At 37.3% G+C, this 20,476-nt stretch overlaps 1 protein-coding gene across 2 annotated transcripts in view; it reads left to right on the top strand.

Moving 5' to 3' along the window:
• Positions 1-20,476, top strand: part of LOC131049830 (protein C2-DOMAIN ABA-RELATED 3) — a 95,514-nt gene that overhangs the window by 51,366 nt on the left and 23,672 nt on the right. Inside the window, exon 3 of one of the 2 annotated variants that reach the window (XM_057983916.1) lies at positions 3,390-3,485. The exons of the other annotated variant lie outside the window; for it this stretch is intronic. Within the exon in view, the coding sequence (XP_057839899.1) occupies positions 3,390-3,485 (96 nt within the window). The remainder of the gene's footprint in view (positions 1-3,389; positions 3,486-20,476) is intronic. 2 annotated transcript variants of the gene reach the window in all.

The following is a 20,476-nucleotide window of genomic DNA, read 5'->3' as shown; positions in this document are numbered from 1 at the left end:
TTTAGTCCACAAGTCCTTGTATCTTGCCTTAGGGCAGCACGCCTTAGCCTGCAAGTATAGGTGGTAGTGAGTCTCCTTGGCAGTGTGCCTATAACAAATATTGTAACAATTGTTTATATATATATTGTGAGATGATCCTCACTGTGGTGGTTTCCTCATTGGGTTTTCCATGTAAAAATTCTGGTTTCTTTGTGTGGTGCATGCTTTGTTCTATTCTTTACTCCTGTAAATCTAGATTCAATGTCTTAAGGATCAATGAATGAATGAATTTTTGTGTATGCTGATTCACCCCACCCTTTCCCCCTCTTCCCCCCCACTCCCCCCATTCCTCTTAGCATCTGGGTGTGTTCAATAAACAATTATACTCACCAAGAATAAACATTCATAAATTTGATGGTAGAAATGTAATTTCATTGATAAGCCTCATAGAACAACAATTTAAACTTCACAACATACCAAATAATGTCATGGTTTACATAGCCTTACTATAATTCAAATTAGGACCCTACCAATGGTACCAATGGAAGATGACTGACATACAAGGACAAATGTTCAATTGGCAAGAATTTAGTAAAGTATTAGCAATGTTCTTTGAGCAACCATACATTGGAAGCTATTTTACCCAACTAACAAATTTAAAACAATTAAGAACTACAACTGAATATAATGTTGAGCATTTGAGATTGACACTTTGAACTCCCAAGGTGGCACCTTACCAGAGGCTACAATTATACAACAATGGACCTAAGGACCAAATTCAACATGATGTTCATTTGTTGGAACCTTGTACAATTAGGAAAGCTATGCAACAAGCATTATATATTTAGAAACAAAACACCTCCAAAGGTGAAACCATGAGAGTAATTGACAAAAATGCGACTAATCCTACTAGCAAAATCATGGAGAAATTCTTTGACCTAAGAGAAATTAGTAATCGCTCTCCTCAACAAGAGATAGAGAAAAGAGAAAAGGCCTATGTTTGAATTGTGATAGAAAATGGTCAAGGAGTCATAAGTGTTCTAGCAATGAGAAAAAGAATGAGGTTGAAGAAGAGGGAGAGGTACCTGCAAAAAAAACCAAATATAAAACTTAAGAATGAGATTTCTAAGGAAAAAGAACGCACTACTATCTCCCTATATGCATTGAATGGAACAAATGCACCACAAGCACACAAAGTAATCAGCAATATAAAAAAGAAAAATGTGAAAGTGTTATATGGTACTGGCAGTACAACATAAATTTATTGATAGAAGGTTATTAGCAAATGAGCCCAATTTTTTTTGTATCTAGTCTTTGTTTTTCAAGTCATGATAGCTGATGGGAAACAACTACCTTGTGGTGGTACATGACATCATATACAACTCTCAATGAGAAATTATCAACTAGATGCAAAAATGCTCGCTATCCCTATTAGGAGAGTGTATGTAGTTTTGGGTGTGCAATGGCTTAAACAATTAGGAACAATATCTTTCAATTTTCAAGACTTACCCATGGCTTTGAGGATACATGGGAATAACATCACCACCGAGTCAAATCATTAGTTCCCATAGGATGGAGAAATTAATCAAGAAAGGTTCTAGCAATATAGGGGCACAATTACTTTTAATAACAGGACAAGATATGATCACTCAAGATCAACCAAAAATTAAAGTGTTTTTTCAACACCATCAACAAGTATTTCAAGAATCCAAATTTGCACCTCTAATTGGAGACCATAATCATGACATTAAATTAATATCAAAAAGCATTGTTCATCCCAATAAAAGTTCTTATTTATCCCCTATGCTCATGCTTGACAAAAATTATGATCAATGGAGAATGTGCTCACATTACCAGAATCTAAACAAGATCACTCATAAAGACAAGTTTCATTGTCCTATTTTTAATGAATTGGAAGACAATAAAATCTGCGGAAAACAATCCAAATGTGTTGTTAGGGTGGAAGAAGTAGAATACTCTGAACATCTAATGTCATTTAAAGGTGTTAAGACGGACCCTAAGAAAAGAGGATTTTTGAGTCCAACAAGATACTATAGAAGATTTGCTCATACCTATCCTCCCCCATAAAGAATCACTTCTTTTGGGAAGGTATTATCTCATGAAAAGGTCTGCATTTCTAATGATTGTTGTCTTCCATAAAAGATTTCATCTTGATCATTCTCATTTGCAAAGGTCATTGTTGAATAAATTCTGATGGAGATCTCAATTTTGTAATTTGCCTTTGGGGTTCCCATTTCTTCTTTGTTCACTCAGACAAGAGTTTTGATTGAGTGTGGAGGGACCAAAAGTATGCATGTTAAAGCTTTGTATGGATGGTCTAATATATTGTCATTCAGCTTCTCCTTCTGTAATTTGCATGCATGGATACCTCTGGCTGCTTTTGAACAATTTCCTTGCAGATGTCGATGAATTGATTGCTGTTGCTTTCCTCTGACAGTCATCTTCTGAATTTCATCCATATTCTTCGACTTGTCTCATATAATTTCCTCTTGGTAGGATGAAGAAGAACCAAAGGGAGCCAAATTATCCCCCTCATGTAGGACACTAGAAAGCTCAGGGATCTTCCTTCAAACAAGAAAACCAACATTTCAAAAGACACAGTGACTTGAACAATACTTCTCAGAACCATAGGAAGTCCCCATGGCTTCTGTCACTTTTGAAAATAAGGGTGACATTTGACATTGAAGATTGTTGGTTGTATACTTTAGGAATAAAACTCCTTAGATTTAGAAAGGTGTTATTTTTCTTTAATTCAGTAAACTGGTAGATTTTCTCATCCACTACCTCTTTAATGCATGGGGGAAATGCATTATCATGTGTAGATAATATCTTTTGGTTTTGAAGACATATCAAGTAGGTTTGTATTATGTCGAAATTTGCCTGGAAATTCCATTCACCTCCATCTGTTTTTTGGTCCAGTTTAACACAAAAAGCATATTTCACAGGATAGAAACCGGAAACAACATTATCCCGTAGGTTGAGAGAACTGTTATTAAGGCAGAAGTTGGAAGATCAAATGTAGTATTATTTACCCAAAAATGATTCATGGTTTTTGTGGATCATTTAGAAATGCTCTTTTATATTGTAAACAAAAGTCGTTAACCGGTAACATTAAAGTTTTTCCTCCAACAATTTGTGTGCTCAGATTTTGGAGATTAGTTGTTGGGAGCTTGTCACTTTATGATTGCATTTATTGATTTGCATGATACTTCAAACCGTACTTTAGCATGTCAGTAAAAGAATACACTTATATTACTGCCCCCTTCCTTTGTTACTTAATGACAATTATTTGAGTGTCTTTTGGAATTTTGATGTGTTAGCTTGTATTTTGAGAAGCAAAAGTTATCCAAGAAATTGCTCTAACTCAAACTACATTAATCTCGTTTCAGATGGTTAAGACAAGAGTAGTCAGGAAAAATCTCAATCCAGTTTGGGATGAAGAGTTGACACTTGCCATTCCAAAATCCACCCCACCACTTAAATTGGTAAGTTCTTTATTTTATTTGACCATGTCATCACAATAAGCACCATATTTTAGTTTAAAATTTAACTATTCAAGTTTGGGTTTTTATTCCAATTTCTGAGATATCTCACAAGGACAAGCTCTGAGGCGTGTATAACCTAGAATTTTTTGTTTCTTTTGTTTATTAAATTTAATTGATTGTTATTGTTATGTTAGTCCTTTATTTTATAACCTCTTAGGAAAGGAAAAGTCCATGATTCTTTCACAACTGTCAGGAATGTCAATAGTTATTGGATGTCCTGATATGGAAAGTTGTTTAGAACAACAATCCCAATAGGCTTTCTTCATAGTTACTAGGAGACTGCTCTTGGTATGGGAGATAGGGATGCATCCAAGTATGCCCTTTTCAAGAAAGTTGGAGATGGGTACTTGGAGAGGGCAAAGATAAAAGATATTCATACAAAAAACTTTAAATTTAGAAAAAATAATTATATGATGGATATGCACCTTTTGAGAATGCAAAATACTAAATGCTTGAAAGTTCAAAAAATAATATTTTAAAGTGGTGAAATAGATGTAATGTTCCATAGGCACACACTCAAAATGCCATAGGGATGAAACGGAGGGAAAAGCTCTTGCTGCTGCCTCCCTAGTGCCACCAATAGGGTGGGGACATTTCCATGACGCCCTGCAAAAGTAGGAGATGTCTTTGGGATGTTCCCCCTTGTTGGGGAATTCTAGGGGACACCCTGGTTTCCCCAATGCAGCCAAAGGACTTCAGAAGTCTTTTGATTGTCTCGGGGACGGAAGCCCCCACAACCTGATCAACTTAAAAGTCAATTCAAAAAACATAAAAAATGTCTAATTCACTAACCCTAACCCTAACGTGTTAATGCACCTACACCCAAACTGTAAAATAAAACTGTAAATATACATGCCCACTCTCAATGAAATCACCATCAACACTTTATCATTGCATTGAGCAAGAGCGAGAGGAAGAGGAAGACTTGAATTGTCTTCATCAAGCCTTTAAGGTCAAGTCTTCACAAATTCATATTTGGTTTTTGCATTCTCATTGTTAAGTCCTATGTTATTTTTTCGGTTTCTATTTAAATATTCAATATATTCTTAGAATCGTCTCTGCAAATTATTTGTAGGGTTTAGAAAATAATTAAGCTATTGCATGTTTAGTTTAGGGTTGTTTAACTGCTGTTTTTATATTTAGGGTATTAAAATAGTTGTTTTAGAACTAGTTAAACGTTCTTTGAACTATATAGTATTTCAGATTTTAACTTTATTTATTTTTAAATGTTTATCTGCAAAATTGCATAATGAATAGCTGATTTTCATTTATTTTTTGTGTATCTTCTACTTGCGTGCATTGGGTGATTTGAAGTAAGAAAACAAAAATAAAACAAAAAAGAATTCCTAATTTTAATTTTTTAAACTTTAAAGTTTAAATTCTAAGCATTGAACTATTAGTATCTAATGTTTGGTTTTTTAATTTCTCTTTTAAATATCAAAATTTCTAATTAATAATTAGATTTGGATTTCATCTTTTGTGTATCATTTGCTTCTATGTTTCATGCGATTTGAAGTAAGAAAAACAAAAGTGAAATCCTTGTTTGATGAAAGTTAAGGAACAAGGATGCCAATGTTTATGTATCCTTTGCCTATGTTTTGTGTGACTTGAATTAAAAATCAAAAGTAGAATTCTTGTTTCTTGAGCCTTTTTATTTACCACTAAGTTTAGGTAGTGAAGTTAAACAATTAATTTAATTTCTTGCAGTGTCATTGTGAGTTTTGATAACATGAGTGACCATGAGGCTCAAAACCCTAACCCTAGAATTCAAAATTAGAGTGAAAGTGTTGGAAATATTTACGAAGGGTACTTTTGGTAAAGGACCCTTTAAAACAATTTCCTACCAAGTTGCCAATGAACAACTGTACTAATTGAGTGGGGATATGGCTATGGAAATGCCATTTTTGTAGCTTAGAGTTCTACGGTAGCATTGCTAGAGTTAATGTGGATTTTCTCCCATCCCTATCAAGGGTGTTGAAACATGTAAACAATTGTCACTGAGACAATGGGGAGAGATACAAAACTCGGTTGGTGGTGGGGATGGACACAACAAGTATCACCTCCTATTCGAAATGGCACTTCCTAATACGCATGGGTAGTGACACAAGTTCCTCTTTACCTATCTAGTGTAGTAGATCCTAAAAGGAATGTAATGTCCCCATTTTTACGCTATACTGTTCTGTGAGCATTGGTGAGTTTTCAGGTTTTTCCAAAAGGTTTCCTAGTGAGATGGGAGAGTTCTAGCACTCTTGAAGAGCTCAATTTAGGGTTTTCTTGGTATCTAGTTATAGTTTGGAACTTAAGAGTTCTGTTGGTACTCTAATTGGTGACAATGCTCTTTGTAGCATTCTGGGTTTTTCTAGATTTGTTCTCCTTAGTCCTTGGAGAATGTTGCTATTTATAGTAAGTGCTTGTTTTGACACCAACATTTTGGGTTTTTCTAGGCTTGTACTTAGTCTTTGGAGAACATTGCTATTTATAGTAAGTTCTTGTTTTGGCACCAATGTTCTAGGTTTGTTCTCCTTAGTCCTTAGAAAACATCGCTATTTATAGTGAGTGCTCATTTTGGCACCAATGTTTTGGGTTTCTTTGGGTTTGTTCTTAGTTCTCAGAGAACATTGCTACTTATAGTAAGTGCTCATCTAGCATCGATCTTTTTGGGTTTTTCTGCGTTTTTTTCTTGGGCTTTTGGAGAACATTGCTATTTACAGTCAACACTTGTTTTGGCATGAGTCATCATTTTTCTGCATCAGTAGTGTTCTGGTGTGGTTGCTTTTCTGTTTCTAGTGTCTTGGCGAGTTTTTGTAAGTTGATTGATAGTATTTAAATATTTGCACTAAAGTAATAAGGTGATGCTTTATTATTCACTTTGGTGTTTAAATATTAAAAATGTACTTTTTGTTCCATAGTTGGACACCTAGGTGATTTGGTGGGGACTTAAGTTTTTAAAACAGATTGAAGGGTTTTTAGAGGGAAAATAAAATATTGAATTTTAAAGAACCTATTTCACTCCAAAATCTATACATTCGAGTTTTGAGTCATTTCTCTCATTCAAAATTTGTACACATAACAGAATGCTGCTGGAGTGAACAGAGAAGTTTTTTTGAAGTTGATTGAGGACAAAAACCCTTGTCAAAGCACTAGTTTCAGTGGTGAAAGATCCTCTTTAACTGGTTTGGCTGTGTTTCTACCTTAGGACACATTTGCTTTCATAGTTGTAGATCTGGGTTTCAAAAAGAATGAAAATATTCAAGGTATTTTGATTGCAAGTTTGTGGGTTTTCTTTTTGGTGTTTTTGGCAGAGATTTTGCGGTCTTTTGGAGGTGTTCAGGTATTCTCTATGTTGGCCATGCAACTGAGGCTTTTAAGCAATGCCCTATTGAACCATATTTTTGACTTTAAAAAAGGAGCTGGAACAAGCTTATAAACCTGGGTTAGTTCTGCCTTTGCTAGGCTATTAGATTGGAGTTTTCAAACATAGGGTTTTTGCCGTTATTATTTTATTGGAAGGGTTTTCTGATGTGATTTTTGTGATCGCAAGGGGTTTGAATGGGTTTTGAAGGTGCTGTACAGTTAGAACAAGCACTAAAAAATCTGAGTTTTGTTGTTTGGATTGCTTTGGTGAGTGTTACTTCATCTCTTAGGAGTTCAAGTGGTGTTGAATGAAGCCAGCTACAACAATGGATGAATTTTTCTACAGTGGTTTGGGTTTCATATGAGCAACAAGTAGTGATCTCTGAATTCAGCCATGGCTTATCCAGCAAGTTGTGAACAACAGACCTGTAGCTTGTGGTATTTGATATTTCAGACCTGTAACATTCATTTCTATCTCTAATTTTATGATATTTCTCATTATGGTTGTTTGTAAAACATTGTCTATATAGTGCATTGTTATATGGCTTTGAATTCCTATCATGTTCAGTTGCAACAGCAGATGAATGTATGCTGATTTTTCTATTAGTTTAATAAGGAAAGTATGTTCTCATAAATATAAGTTTATGCTATCATTTTCTATTGCGAAACAAAATAAACAAATTTTGGGGCTGTTATAATTGGGAAACTTAGGGTGACGAGTTCTTCCAAGCTCATGGTAGAGCTGCTCAACGTTCCAATAAAAGATGAGGTAGATGATGCCATTTGCAAATTCTTCTTTGCCAATGGCATTCCATTCCATTTTACTCGGTCTCTTTATTATATGGAGCTTGTGGCTAAGATTGTAAGAGCAATGTCTTCATATGTGCCGTGGGGGGAGACAAAATTGAGGACCATAGTCTTGGATAAGAACTATTCCAAGATTAACATTCCTATAGGGAAAATGAAGGCTATGTGGGTCCCCAATGGAGTCAATGTTGTCATGGATGGGTGGATAGACATCAGGTGTTGTCCACTCATCAATATTATGGTGATTTGTATGGATGACCCATGCTTCCTTAGGGTTGTTTATTGTTCATGGTAGTGTACGGATGCAAAACATCAATTTCACATCCTCAGAAATGTTGTTGAGAAGGTTAGCCATGAGAATGTGGTGAATGTCATAACAAATGTGGCCTATGTGTGTAGAGCAGTAGGGAATTTGGTTGAGGTAGTGTACATAATGACTCCTTGTGTGCATGCCATGAATAATGTCCTCAAGGACATGGGATTAAAATGGATCAAATAGGTAGTTGTTGATGCAAGAGATATACAAATGTTTATGTATGATCACCACACATCACATACACTATTCTAGACCTCCTCCAAGGAGTAATTTCTCAAACCAATGTAGACAAGTTATGTCTCATGCTTCATCCTCTTAGAGAGTATGCTTGAGTTGTAGGAGCCATCGTAACTAATGATCTTGACAAAGGAATGGAATTGGTGGCATGATTCCAAGATAGAGTACGGGAAGAGGGTGAAGGAGGCCGTGAAGGGTGACAATTTTTGCATTGTTTCTAAATACATTCTCCATCATATCTCTAGTTTTCACAATGATTAGATATGTCTCATACTTTCTTCTCTATCCTATCTCTAGTTTTCGCTATCGTAGACTTTCTCCAAGTAGAAATTTCTCAAACTAGTAGAGACTCTTGGAGAGGATGCATAAGTTGTAAGAGCGCTTGAAGCTAATGGTCATGACTTAGTAATGAAATTGGTGGCATGATTCTAAGTTAGAGTAGGGGAAGAGAATGAAGGAGGTGATGAAATTTTTTGGTTGATGCTAAATACGTTGTCTCCATCATATATCTTGATTTTACAATGATCAAATATAGGGACTTGAATGCCCCAAAACTTGGAGAGGTGCATGTGTGCATTGACAACATGCTTGGTCAAATGAATGCCTTTGTAGAAGTGAAAGATTTGACCTTGCATTTTATTACTTAAATTACCTATCATTTAGTGGATGTGGGAGAAGCTCAATAGTTCCTTGGACATAGTTGCCTATGCAATAAACCCAAAGTGGTACATGCAAAGGATTGCATAGTTTCTCTTGTGATAGATTTGGAGATGAAGGCAAGCTTCATGAAGGAAATTCAAAAGATGTATAATGTTGAGGATGCCAACACCATTCGTCATGTGTGGACCAAATTTGCCACACTTAGGAGATATCCAAAAGAGGCAAAGGTAGATAGGAGACTATGGCATAGGAGAACCCATTAGTATGGTGAACTATGCATGTGCTCCTTTCATTGACAATCACACTAGCTATTTTTCTTTTGTTCTTGTTTCCTAGGTTTCTTGGTATTGAGAGGAACTAGTTTACATAAAACTTCATCCATTCTTATAAGAGGAATAGGCCTACCTCAAGAAGGGTATATAAGCTTGTGTCTGTACATAATTCTTTGCTTCTAATTTACCATAACATGCCTATGGACATGAAGAGTCTAGAAGTGAGAGACATGTAGAGCTAGAGGAGCCATCATAGACTAATAATGATGCAACACAAATAGGGCTGGTTGGTTTTGTTTGGAGAAGATTGAGCAAGATAATCCAAAAATTCCAACGATGAGGAGTTTTTCGTGACCTTTTGCAATTATAATTAGAGTCTTAGATTAGACCATTGAAGCATTGGCCAAATATTTTTGCAATCATCATATTGAAAATTTGAATATATAATATAATGATATTCAACATTTTCAATGCATTGTATATATTAGTTTATAGTTTCAATTGCTATTTTTTATACATTTTCTTATAACTAATTTTTCAAGTACCATATCATATTTGCACTAATCCCCCCCCCCCCTCTCCACTCTCCTCAAATTTGGGCCATGGTCCCCTCATCCTTGAAACCCATCTTGACATCCTTGAAACTTTGTAAAACATATTATAGATGTTAACACAAGCAAAGATTTGATAATCATCACAAGATATAAACATTTAAATTGTAAATCATAATCACCCAAAGATTGCAAATAGAGGCTAAGGAGGGAACTGTTGGCAGTTGACACTCATCTGGTGATTTCCAATGCTTGATTCATGATTGAGGGTTGTCATTGATGGCAACTCTTCTTGGAGATTCGATCCGGTGGTCGTGATTCCTCTTATCCGGAAGTAGGAGTTAACCGGTAGCCAGTTAACCGGAAAATCAGGATTATTCTAGTGCAGTTTTGGTCCGGTAAGATTTCCGATGATTGCGGTGACTAAGTTTGAGGTGAAAATGATGAGGCCGACGTTGGTGAAGCATGCTGGAAAACTGCTTTGTTCCGGTGCTATGTCTTGTTAGAGATTGAAGCCGACTTGAAGCTACACGTTACATTTTTGATAGCCGACTTGGAGGAGATTATTTTTGATATGACCGGATATATAAGATTGAATTGGTGATTGGTTTTCGGTGTACTACTGTTTTGGAGATCCGTTTTGGTGCGATTGAGCGCAGTTTCAGGTGCGCATTTGATTCCTAGGTGATCCGGTAGCTGACTGAGACAGAAACAGAGCATATTGCAGAGCGAGTACAGTCAGAGATCTTGTGCTTAACCGGAACTCATTCTTGCATTGTTAGATGCTATTTCAGAGTTCTTTAACTGTTTTTCCTCATTGTAATTAAATTGTAAGTTAGTGAGACTTCCCTGAATGTTGTAGGCTTCCGGGTCATTGTCATTGAGCAGTGAGCTCTAGGCAGTGAGCCTGAATGCATGTGCATTCCCCATCTATGTAATATTTATGTACTCATGGCCATTGTATATGAATATTGTGGGTTCCAGCCCCACCGTGGTTTTTCCCTTTCCGGGTTTCCACATAAAAATTCCGGTGTTGTGGATCTGTGGTTTATCTATTGCTTGCTTATGTTCTTTACTGTTATATATTGCTAACCGGTGGATAGAGAATAAGGTTGTGAATTTGATTTCCGACAGATCATTGATTCAGCCCCCCCTCTCAGTGATCCCTGATTCTAACAGGAATACCATTATTTTTAGTACATGTAGAGGATCCATGGAGATGACTATATTTAACTTCAATGCTGTAGCGTCCTAAAATTGCGACACTTGCAATTTCGACTGCATTTGGGTCTTCACGATGGCGACGCAACACTAAACCTGAATGGAGACCCCGAAACTTGCTCACGACACCAAAAACTGCATTTTCTTGCACTCTGGCCTGAACCTCCTTTGCACCCTGCTGTCCCGGGAGGTGGGACCAGAGCGCCCAGCGCCCTGGTCCCCCAGGACCATGGCGCCCAGCGCCCTGGTCCCCCAGGACCATGGCGCCCAGCGCCCTGGTCCCTGGGTCCTCTTTTGGGCCTGGTCTCTTTTGGACTTCGGGTCTTTATGTTTGCAAATTGGAAAATTATCTTTCCTGGTCGGCCTAAGGTCGGGAAAATCAGTCTATCAGCCCTAAATGACAAGTATATAAACTCCATTTTTCTCTCCCATTTGGGGTAGAGGAAATAGAAGGAGGACATATGTGTACAAGCGTGGAAACTATACTCAAGCATTCAAGCATTCAAGCATTCATTCCAAGTCTCCATTCAAGGCTAAGTGTTGCATTCAAGACAAGGATTCAACCATTGAAGAGGAGATCACTTACTACATGCTACATACAACATACAACAAACATCAACGTCTATACCTTCGCACATAAGGATACAAACATCCTTACAACAAGGTATTAGTACTTGTTTTACATTACATACATTTACATTTACAGCAATTTCTCATTTCTTGGTTAATTCCAAAACCGGGGTTTGACCTAAAGGCAAACCCCTAATCCCTAACCCCCCAATCGTCTTCGCTTTTCTGTGTGTAGGTTGCAGGTACGCGGCTGAAATTGAAGATCTAGAATCCTTGTGCAGAGACGAACAGATCCCCCTTCGTTTCGCGGATTTTTCGGAGGACCGTGTGCACGCCGGGCGCCATCGTCCCGTCAACTTTTGCTCAAATTTGCAGGACAGCGCCGTATCGACATTTTACAGCTAATTCCAGGTCCGCAGCTTCATCCTATATCCCTATCTCAGTTTATAAGCGAATCTTTCTCACTTTCTATGCATTCTTAGCTTAATTCTTCTATCAACATTCTTTACAAAAGAGGGTAGCCTTGCTGTCTTAACCCTTGAAACTCATTTAGCATCCAATCTTGCATTGTGTGGGATTGGATCTTGTGGGTTTCAACCCCTCTTTTGAATGTAAAGTCTCTCCCTTAAGTGAAAACCATCAACCCTAGTGATCTCCCTTCTCTCTCCTCGGAGTTGGAAGAGGGGAGAGCAACTAGGGTTCGATCGCGATTTTCCGCTTTACATTTTGGTGAACCCGACGTGAACATCCTTTCTGATTATTCATAGTTAGATCTGAAAATTGGATTCCTTGATTACATTTCCATGTTTGATCTTTTGCAAAATTTTAGAGGTTAATTGCATAAAAACCCTAAATTTTCTTTTTAATTAATTAAACTTGTGAAATGTTTAATTGTTGATGCTTGTTTCAGATCTGCCCTTCTATTACAAATTATCAATTCATATTTGTGCTTTGATTTTGAAAATTAAGTGGTTAAGTGTCAAAACCCTAATTTTTGAAACCCTCTTGATTCAACCTTTGACTGATAATTTCACTAATCAAAACATCTCCAAATCGGCTGTAACTTTGGATTCCGCAATAAAATCACAATATCTTTCATCCCTGAAAATTTGGAAAAAAGTTGCGAGGACCGTGTGCACTACGAGCGCCATCGTCCCCGACATTTTTTCCGAAATTTCGGGAGCGAGATCTTACTGTATTTTCCTGCTAAAATCCAGAATTTTGGCCGATTTTATCAATTATAACACCTTCAAAATTACAGTCAAAGTTGGTCTAGTGATTGCTTGGATTGAGGCTTCTAATTATTCAAAAATTGTTGAAATTGAAATTTGTGTCAAAATTGTGTTTCTTACAGTCCTAAATCTGAAAAGTGTGTTAACATTCATTCGAAATTTCAGTGATTTATTCAAATTTTTGCAATTTGTGACTTTTGAAATTAAGTGCTTAATTACAACAACTTTGATTTCCGCTTTCAGAATTGAATTTTGCGTGAAATTGAGTCAACTTTCAAATTTCAAAACTTACATTGCTTTTGGTATTCCCTCTAAAATCATAAAATTCAAAATTTCAGTTTCCCTCTCTTTTTTAAAATTCAAATTTTGTATTTTTCGACAATTTTGGTAGGGTTCAATTTTGAGATTGCAACTTTAATTTGGCCTATCTACAGATCGTAAAATCACTCAATTTTTTCAGGTTAGCTGTAAAATCATCATAACTTTCATCCCTGCAAATTTCGAAAAAAGTTGCGAGGACCGTGTGCACTCCGAGCGCCACGGTCCCGGACATTTTTTCCGAAATTTCGGGAGATTGTCCTGATTGTATTCAACAGCTTAAATCTGGAAGATTGGCTGGTTTTACTGAAATTTGCTACCTTTAAAATTCAAAATCTTCTCTCTTTCTTTAGTGCATGAGTTTTACAACAATAAGCCCTACCTACACTATTCCCGTTAGACGAAGCCTTAGAATTAAGTCCTTCCAAGGTTTAATTACTGAGGAGATGGAACCTAATTTGAATGGTCTTTTTAACGAGGACATGGGTAATTCCTCTAATCCTCTTAATGATGAAGAAGCTCTCCATGAGGTTTCTGTAGAACAACTTTCAAAATTGGATAACCAATTTGACGATTTTCGACAATGGATGTCTCAAGAATACCGTGATAGTCAAGCTCTTCCTTTAATTGAGGGTCTAAAACGTATGCTTCAAAGTGATAAGAATGGAATTCATATTTTGCGTGGTATTGCACACATTGTGGATTCAAATGTGATGCCTATGAAGAGTTGTGCCGAAACCTTAGGTTATACACAACCTCCTACTCAAGACAATCATTCTATTCCTTTGACGACTCCTATTGCAAGTATACCTACTTTTACATCAAACATAATGACTACTTCAACACAAGACATTCCTCCTATGATCACTAGTCATGGGGGCAATCCTTCTTCTTCAATTAACCCTCTTCCTTCATTCAATCCAACTTCTTCATTCATTCCTTCAGTGAGTGTTCCTATTACATCTCCACAAATGAACATGACACAAGGGGGCAATTCATTCAACCATTCCATTCCTCCTTGTAGTGTTCCTCCTGTCCAATCATCTCCTATGACTAACTATCATAGTGTCCCACCACCTTACTCTCTACCTTCTTTCAATAACATAACACCTCCATCACAATCTAACACGTCTAATATGAACTCTTCGACTGAAGCAACCATTAACAATCTTGCACAAACTGTCTCTTCTTTACAGCAACAAATTGCCTCTATGAATCAATCTAAGTTTAGTGTGCCCACATTTGACGTTGCGAGCCCACTTTCTCTTGACATTGTTCGAGCTATCCCCCCTAAACATGTTGAAATTCCGCATTTGGAGCTTTATAATGGTAAGGGTGATCCTCTAACACATGTTAAGACCTTTCAAACAATATGTACTGATTTTGCTTATGACCAAAGATTGCTTGCAAAACTGTTTACTAGAACATTAAGAGACAAAGCCCTACAATGGTATTGCTCGTTGCCTTCCTATTCTATTACTTCTTTCGAACAACTTGCAAATGCTTTTATTCAACAATTTCAAAACAATATAAGTCCTAAAGTTACTTTGATTGATTTAATGCATTGTAAACAAGGTGTTAAAGAAAAAGTGACTGATTTCATTGGTAGATATAAGCATTTGTATGCTCAAATTTCCTTTCCAGTGCCTGACAATGATATTCAAAGAATCTTTATTTCTAATTTACAAAAAGACATTAGAGAAAAACTCCTGTTTTCTGAGTTTACTTCTTTCCAACAGTTGTGCGCAACTCTTCACAATTATCAACTGACTGTGAGTCAAATGGAACAATCACATCCTATGGCTCCGAGTGATAAGGGTGATAGTAGTCAACAACCATTTGGGAAGTTTAAACCGAATAGAGAGTCCATTAAATTCAATGAAAACATCATCAACAACAATGTGAATGCAGCATCAGGTGTGTCTCCTATTTCTAAGTTTTTCAAGAGAGAAAGAAAGTTTACTCCTTTGAATGAATCATTGCATAGTATTATGAATAAGTTATTGGAACAAAATGTGCTTACTCTTCCTCCTATAAGGCAAATTGATCCTGCAAAGATTAATTCACCTTATTTTGATAACAAATCTTTTTGTCAATTTCATCGTCAACCTGGGCATGATACTGAAAAATGTTTTGCTTTAAAGGGGAAAATTCAAGATTTGATTGATAATAATACTATCTCTGTTTCTGGAGTGAATGATAAAGGCAACACATCTGTAGCTCCTCCTAACCAAAATCTTCAGATTTTTACTGATCCATTGCCTTCTCATACCTCTAATGCGATTGATACTACTGATTCCTCTGTCTCACCTGATGATCTCGTATCTATGACTCCGAATGTGATTAACTTTGTAGAGCAGCAGAAAATCCCTAAAGAACCTTCCATCACATTTGATTCCAGCGAAACTATCAGGGCACCTGATGGTCCTTTATATATAGTTGCAAAAGTCAAGAATACACCTTGCCGTGGAGTGCTTATTGATCCTTCTTGCATGGTTAATGTTATTACTGAAGAATTTCTTTTTACTTTGCAATTGAATCAAGTGATCTATGACAAAACAGATGTGATTGTGAAATTATTTGATGCATTTTCTTCTCCTGCAATTGGTTCTATTACATTACCTATTGAGGTCCATAACAAATCTCTTGATGTGGACTTTGCTATTATTCCATCATCCGAACAATTTCGTGTGAAGCTTGGCTATCCTTGGCTATCTTCCATGAAAGCTATTGCTTCTCCTATCCACAAGTGTTTGAAATTTCCCCATAATGGTGAAGTTGTTACTGTCAATCATAGTCTCTTTAAACCTGCTGAAAGAACTTCTAGTGTTCCTATTGATTGCTTTTGGCCTAAACAATTCCAATCTCTTCCACCGCGAAGTGATCATCTTTTCAAATCTTATCAAAAGTGGAAAAAAGATATGATCCTATCTCTAAGCGAACCTAGAACACCCAAACTTGACATTCCTATCATTCTTGAGAAGGAAGTTCTTCCTTTGAAAGATAAAACTAATGTCTTTCCTCAAGAAGATTCCCAACCCATCCCTATGGATGTGACTATGCCTATATCTAATAAACTTCCCAAGAGTAGACCTATACCTCCTCGTCATGATGGACTTGGTCTCCTTCCTAAACCAAATATTCCTCCTTTATATGGAGCAGTTCCTCCTCCTTCCTCTTATGGAGAGAAGAGACCTTCCTCTTCTCCTATTATTCAACCTAAGAGACGACAACCTAAACACCCAAGTGATAAGGATGAGAACATTCCTCCTCCTCAATCTTCGCAACTTCCTACTAAGACTAGACGAAATCGTTCTGCACGTGAACGCCGACGAAAGCGTCGTCTTAGAGCTCAGGCAGCTGCTTTTCAAACTTTGCAATCCCCAAAAACACCTTCAACAAGCATTATTCCATTTTCTCCTCAACCGACGATTGAGCCGAAATCTCCTAAACATAAGATGCATGATGGTCTTGATCCGGTGCGAGTTAAAGATCCTATTTTTATAAATCTTGATGATGATATAGATGAAAATGTTATTCATGATGAACATGTTACTCCTCTTGCTTCTGATAGTGAATATGAACTTGTTGATATTGATAACCATCTATCTAACGAATTTTCTAAAGCACTTATCCTAGCTCCTAGACAAGAACACTGTGGCTTGGGACATGAACATAGCCCTTGTTTGGATCTTGTGATAGCTCCATCTGCTGTGTTGGATGTTCCTCCTCTAGCGTGTTCCCTACCTTCCCGAAACATTGATCAGCAAGATCGGGGGGTAGATGACGTGCTAGACTAGTTCATTAGCATAGCAGACTCTCTCCTCCTCTCTTTTGTCACTTCTTCTATGTGTTATTCTCATTCTTCTATTTGTTGTCCTTAGTGTTGTCTACTTGAGGACGATGCAAAGCATTGAGATCTCTCGATCTCTCTCATGTTGACTCAAAAGACACATGTGTTCCCTTCTTCTAGGTGACCTTCCTTGATTGGGGAATGAAGAACAATTATGCATACATATATATGATATACATGAATTATCATACAGCATACTGACCCCGAGGAAAGCGAAGTCACCTTGTGCTTTGTGTTTTGTGTCTATTATCCTTGGGCTTATCTCACACTTGGGGGCTAAATCCTTGCGATAACGTGCTCCTTTCCCTTCTCATTCTTATATGTATCACTACCTTAAAGCAATCACCCCCGGTGAGGCGTGTGTGATCGCTTTAACGTAGGGGGGCATACATCCCGTTCATATCTTTTCAAGATACTTAAAAATTTCTTGGCGAACTTAGCTTTGCCTGGAAAATTTTTGATATCTTTCTTGCATGACTCATAGTGAGGGAACCTTACTACTGACAGTCATGGTTCTCCCTTGTGATCTTCCCTTTTACTTTGTCAATCGAAGTCGTAAGATCCTTAGTCCATTGGGGGCTTGGTGTATCTTGCCTCCTTGACGTGGTGAAAGTCTTTCAACGTTGTTTCCTTGTACTTTACCGGAAGTATGAGCATACGCCTATACTCCCGCTAAAGTGGGGGCTAAATGTAGCGTCCTAAAATTGCGACACTTGCAATTTCGACTGCATTTGGGTCTTCACGATGGCGACGCAACACTAAACCTGAATGGAGACCCCGAAACTTGCTCACGACACCAAAAACTGCATTTTCTTGCACCCTGGCCTGAACCTCCTTTGCACCCTGCTGTCCCGGGAGGTGGGACCAGAGCGCCCAGCGCCCTGGTCCCCCAGGACCATGGCGCCCAGCGCCCTGGTCCCTGGGTCCTATTTTGGGCCTGGTCTCTTTTGGACTTTGGGTCTTTATGTTTGCAAATTGGAAAATTATCTTTCCTGGTCGGCCTAAGGTCGGGAAAATCAGTCTATCAGCCCTAAATGACAATTATATAAACTCCATTTTTCTCTCCCATTTGGGGTAGAGGAAATAGAAGGAGGACATATGTGTACAAGCGTGGAAACTATACTCAAGCATTCAAGCATTCAAGCATTCATTCCAAGTCTCCATTCAAGGCTAAGTGTTGCATTCAAGACAAGGATTCAACCATTGAAGAGGAGATCACTTACTACATGCTACATACAACATACAACAAACAACAACATCTATACCTTCGCACATAAGGATACAAACATCCTTACAACAAGGTATTAGTACTTGTTTTACATTACATACATTTACATTTACAGCAATTTCTCATTTCTTGGTTAATTCCAAAACCGGGGTTTGACCTAAAGGCAAACCCCTAATCCCTAACCCCCCAATCGTCTTCGCTTTTCTGTGTGTAGGTTGTAGGTACGCGGCTGAAATTGAAGATCTGGAATCCTTGTGCAGAGACGAACAGATCCCCCTTCGTTTCGCGGATTTTTCAGAGGACCGTGTGCACGCCGGGCGCCATCGTCCCGTCAACTTTTGCTCAAATTTGCAGGACAGCGCCGTATCGACATTTTACAGCTAATTCCAGGTCCGCAGCTTCATCCTATATCCCTATCTCAGTTTATAAGCGAATCTTTCTCACTTTCTATGCATTCTTAGCTTAATTCTTCTATCAACATTCTTTACAAAAGAGGGTAGCCTTGCTGTCTTAACCCTTGAAACTCATTTAGCATCCAATCTTGCATTGTGTGGGATTGGATCTTGTGGGTTTCAACCCCTCTTTTGAATGTAAAGTCTCTCCCTTAAGTGAAAACCATCAACCCTAGTGATCTCCCTTCTCTCTCCTCGGAGTTGGAAGAGGGGAGAGCAACTAGGGTTCGATCGCGATTTTCCGCTTTACAAATGCATGCACACATCTTATGCCTTATTATGTGTTTTCTTCATACTATTTCCTCTTTGGGACTCTATAAGAAATTTTTGTTACAATTTTTTAAAAATTTTTTATTCAGAAAAATTCCAACGACGAGGAGTTTTTCGTGACCTTTTGCAATTATAATTAGAGTCTTAGATTAGACCATTGAAGCATTGGCCAAATATTTCTGCAATCATCATATTGAAAATTTGAATATATAATATAATGATATTCAACATTTTCAATGCATTATATATATTAGGTAATAGTTTCAATTGCTATTTTTTATACATTTTCTTATAACTAATTTTTCAAGTACCATATCATATTTGCACTAATCTCCCCCTCCCCACTCTCCTCAAATTTGGACCATGGTCCCCTCATCCTTGAAACCCATCTTGACGTCCTTGAAACTTTGGAAAACATATAATAGATGTTGACACAAGCAAAGATTTGATAATCATCACCAAGATGTAAACATTTAAATTGTAAATCATAATCACCCAAAGATTGCAAATAGAGGCTAAGGAGGGAATACCATTATTTTTAGAATATGGTAGAGGATCCATGGAGATGACTATATTTAACTTCAATGCATGCACACATCTTATGCCTTATTATGTGTTTTCTTCATACTATTTCCTCTTTGCGACTCGATAAGAAAATTTTTTGTTACAATTTTTTTTTAATTTTTTATTCAGAAGAATAGAAAATTACAAGTCTTTTAGTCATTAGTTCTTTTAGCTATTGTCAACAACATATAAACTTTAGGAAAATTCAATGTAATTTATGTGATATCTTTGAGAAATCTCTACAAGAGGCTTCTATTTTTTAGGGATGCTTGTAGGAGATGTATAGAGATGCAGATAAACTTTTTTTGAAGTCTTCTAATTTTTGGAGATGTCCCCATATGAATCACCAAGATGAGGACACGTTTTTGAGAGGGGAGACGAGTGAGTATTGAGGGTCAGGGCATGAGCATCTAAGTAGCTATGTCATTCTCTTATCATTAAGTAGTATCTATCCCTAGGACTGAAGAACAATAGTGCCAACACATTTCAAGCTTGATATTAATTGAGATATGAGCATAGACACATCCAATAGTATAAAATATCACATATAGAAAGTGTATTACTCCTGAAATTTGGTCCACCCAAGGTCTGATCTGGTAGGAAACAAAGCGGTTAATGGGACTAGAGCCCCTTCATTTCAGGTAGATCTTATTCTCTTGTGAAGATATAGCATAGGAATGGCTTCCTTTATTCAAAGCTAAAACTAATTAAAAGAAATCATAATAAAACCGTAGATCTAGAATTGAAACTTATGAGCTATATGAACAAAAAAAAGCCCCGAGGAATGGTGAAAGATATATGCCTTACGTACCTCCACACCAAGATAAATTAATGATTACAACCAACTAGCTCAATGCTAATTGACCACCAAGACATGCCCTTTAGAAGCATTTTGGCCTCCTCTTTGAACCTTCTCTCATGCAGCCCAAATCACAATTTCAGATGTGTGATTCCCAATGAAGCAACTCATATCTTCATGGAGAAGCTTCAGCACTACCTTCAATACCATGCTTACATGACTATCTC

The sequence above is a fragment of the Cryptomeria japonica genome, chromosome 5 (genome assembly GCF_030272615.1).
Source record: "Cryptomeria japonica chromosome 5, Sugi_1.0, whole genome shotgun sequence".
Lineage (NCBI taxonomy): Eukaryota > Viridiplantae > Streptophyta > Pinopsida > Cupressales > Cupressaceae > Cryptomeria > Cryptomeria japonica.
The sequence above is the reverse complement of the archived record's forward strand: the minus strand, read 5'-3'. Positions and strand labels throughout refer to the sequence as shown.